The following is a 3280-nucleotide window of genomic DNA, read 5'->3' as shown; positions in this document are numbered from 1 at the left end:
TCCACCACCTAAATAATACCTGCTCTGTGGGGGTCATGTGCGGGTTGAAGAACAGCATGAAAGGAGGCTAACAAAGCCTGCAGATAAACAGATGGACAGTCAGTAATTGTAGAACTATAAAGTGCTTCTATATGGTAAGTGGAGCTGATAAAATGGACAGTGAGTGTAGAAACAAGGAGGCGGTTTTAATGTTATGGCTGATCGGTGTATGTGTGTGTGTATACGTATGTGTGTGTGTGTGTGTGTCTGTTTGCTGTCAGGAATAAGAAGCTTTTCTAGCCTAATTGGTACCAGTGGAGTTTATCCGTGTTCCAGCAGCTCTGTGGTATTGTTCTCGTCTCTCCGTGCTGAACCTTCTCGTCCTGATGGTGTGTCTGTTTCCTCCTCAGGTTGCTCCATGCTTTTCTGGGAGCTTCATAAAGAGCAAAAATGTTGCTGCTCGTTCTCCTGGCCTTCTCCGTATCGGCTGCGTTTTCTGACTCGGATTCTGAACTCTCGGCCGAGACCTGCAGCGCCTGCTCCTGCATGTCCGTTGAGAACGTCCTTTATGTGAACTGTGAGAAAATAACTGTGTACAGGCCAACGCAGCTGCTCCCTCCTCCGTCCAGCCTCTACCATCTGAATTTTCAGAAAAACCTTTTGTACATCCTTTACCCCAACTCTTTTGTGAATTTCACACATGCCGTGTCGCTCCAGCTGGGCAACAACAAGCTGCAGAACATCGAGGGAGGGGCCTTCATGGGACTGAGCTCGCTGAAGCAGTTGCACTTAAATAACAACGAGTTGAAAGAGCTCCGCGCCGACACCTTCCGCGGGATCGAGAACTTGGAGTACCTCCAGGCCGACTACAATTTAATCAAGTTTATCGAGAAAGGAGCCTTCAACAAACTACACAAGCTGAAGGTTGTGATTCTCAACGACAATCTTGTCCAGAGCCTTCCAGAGAACATATTCCGCTTCGCCTCGCTCACGCACCTGGATATACGAGGGAACCGGATCCAGAAGCTGCCGTACCTCGGAGTTTTGGAGCACATAGGGAGGATCGTGGAACTTCAGCTGGACGACAACCCGTGGAACTGCACGTGCGATCTGTTACCTCTGAAAGCCTGGCTGGAAAATATGCCCTATAATATTTTTATCGGCGAGGCTATATGCGAGACGCCTAGTGACCTGTACGGTCGACTTTTAAAGGAGACCAACAAACAGGAACTGTGCCCTCTTGGAGTCGGGAGCGACTTTGACATCAAGATGCTCCCGTCTCAACCGGAGGGTGGATACACGACTAATTTTGCACCGTCCACGATAGCACCTTTAGTAACCAAAGCCCCAAAGACGACGAATCCGTCCAAAATCTACGGGAACGGGATCGTCGCTGGGATTCCTCCTGGCAAAAACGTCCAAATCGTGTCCTACCAGACTCGGATCCCTCCCCTCTCGTGTCCTCAACCCTGCACCTGTAAAGCTCACCCGTCCGATTTCGGGATTGGCGTCAGCTGTCAGGAAAGGAACATCCAGAGCCTGGGAGATCTTACACCCAGACCGGCGAATGCCAAGAAACTGCACCTGAGCGGTAATTACATCCGAAACATCATCCCTACGGACTTCCAAGGTTTCGAAGGATTGGATCTGTTACACCTGGGTAGTAATCAGATATCCGCCATCCAGAAAGGAGTGTTCCGAAATCTGACCAACCTGCGCAGGCTGTACCTCAATGGCAACCAGCTCGAGCAGCTTCATCCTGAAATGTTCCTGGGCCTGAGCAACCTCCAGTACCTGTTTTTGGAATACAACGCCATAACCGAAGTCCTAGCCGGGACCTTTGACTACATGCCAAACCTGCAGCTCTTGTACCTGAACAACAACGTGCTGCGGAGCCTTCCCGCGTACATCTTCGCCGGCGTGCCTCTCGCCAGACTCAACCTGAAGAACAACCACTTCATGAACTTACCCGTGAGCGGCGTGCTGGACCAGCTGAAGTCGCTCACGCAGATAGATCTGGAAGGCAATCCTTGGGAATGCTCGTGTGATCTGGTGGCTTTGAAGCTGTGGCTGGAGAAGCTGAATGACGGGGTGGCTGCCAAGGAGGTCAGATGCGCCTCGCCGGTGCAGTTTGCGAACGTCGAGCTGCGTGAGCTGAAAAACGAAATCATGTGCCCCAAGCTCGTCGCCAGGCCTCCTTTCATTCTGACCAGCTCAACCCCCCTGGCAACGTCGATGTCTCCCGCAGGAGTCGGCAAAGCCCCTCCCGGTGGTGCCGTACCCTTGTCAATCATGATTCTGAGCATCCTGGTGGTCCTGATCCTCACCGTGTTCATCGCCTTCTGCCTGCTGGTGTTCGTCCTCAGACGGAACAAGAAGCCCTCCGGGAGGCAAGAGGGACTCGGGAACCAGGAGTGCGGATCCATGCAGCTCCAGCTCCGGAGGCACAACCACAAATGCAACAAGAAGGACGACCTGGCCGGAGAGACCTTCATCCCACAGACCATCGAGCACATGAGCAAAGCCCACACGTGCGGGATGAGAGACTCGGACGCCGGCTTCAAGTTCGCCGACTCGCAGAGGCCGAAGATGTTCCTGCGCAGCGGCGCGGACAGCGACAAGGACTCGCTGACGCTGGACGCCCGGAAAAGACTGAGCACCATCGACGAGCTGGACGAGTTCCTGCCCGGCAGGGAGACCAGCATGTTCCTCCATAGCTACCTGGACAGCAAAAAGGATTTCAACAGTATAGGGGTGAGTGGTTTTGAGATCCGTTACCCCGAGAAACCACATGACAAGAAAGCCAAAAAGTCTTTAATAGGGGGGAACCACAGTAAAATAGTCATTGAGCAGCGCAAGGGCGAGTATTATGAACTTAAAGCCAAACTGCAAGGGACCCCCGACTACCTGCAAGTGCTAGAAGAACAGACCGCCCTGAGTAAATTTTAGGCCTTGTATTTTTCATCGCGCTCACCGAGATAAAGTGCCTTGTGGAAAGATCGATAATCTAGTATAAATGGCTGAATTTATTATACGAACCCTAGAACGTAGGATTGGTACCTGTGTCCCGTTTATTTAGATTTTTTTAGTGATTCTATTGCAGAATATAAAATAATATTAGTTTATTAATTAAAGAAAAAAGGAAATATCTTACCTTATTAAGAAACGTAGCTGCTATCGAACGGGTTCCAACAGATTATCAATGATCGAATGATTACATTTTGGGTCATGGGCGAGCGAAATGTTTGTATTCACCCTTGTTGTTTTTGGTTGGAAGTATTTTTAGGCTGCTTGGGACGAC

General features: G+C 50.6%; 1 protein-coding gene across 1 annotated transcript; it reads left to right on the top strand.

Annotated features, from left to right (window-relative positions):
- The first annotated feature begins 429 nt into the window (after positions 1–429).
- slitrk4 (SLIT and NTRK-like family, member 4) lies at positions 430–2928 on the top strand. The gene has a single exon (XM_063000189.1). It carries the CDS (start codon positions 430–432, stop codon positions 2926–2928), a length of 2499 nt encoding a protein of 832 aa, XP_062856259.1.
- The last annotated feature ends 352 nt before the right edge of the window (positions 2929–3280 follow it).

This window comes from Trichomycterus rosablanca, chromosome 8 (assembly GCF_030014385.1).
Source record: "Trichomycterus rosablanca isolate fTriRos1 chromosome 8, fTriRos1.hap1, whole genome shotgun sequence".
Classification (NCBI taxonomy): Eukaryota; Metazoa; Chordata; class Actinopteri; order Siluriformes; family Trichomycteridae; genus Trichomycterus; species Trichomycterus rosablanca.
Note: the sequence above shows the minus strand (reverse complement) of the source record. Positions and strands in the feature narration are given on the sequence as shown.

Bases quoted from the DNA above. Each gene is read 5' to 3' on its own strand.
- slitrk4 (XM_063000189.1), top strand. From the start codon at position 430: ATGTTGCTGCTCGTTCTCCTGGCCTTCTCCGTATCGGCTGCGTTTTCT.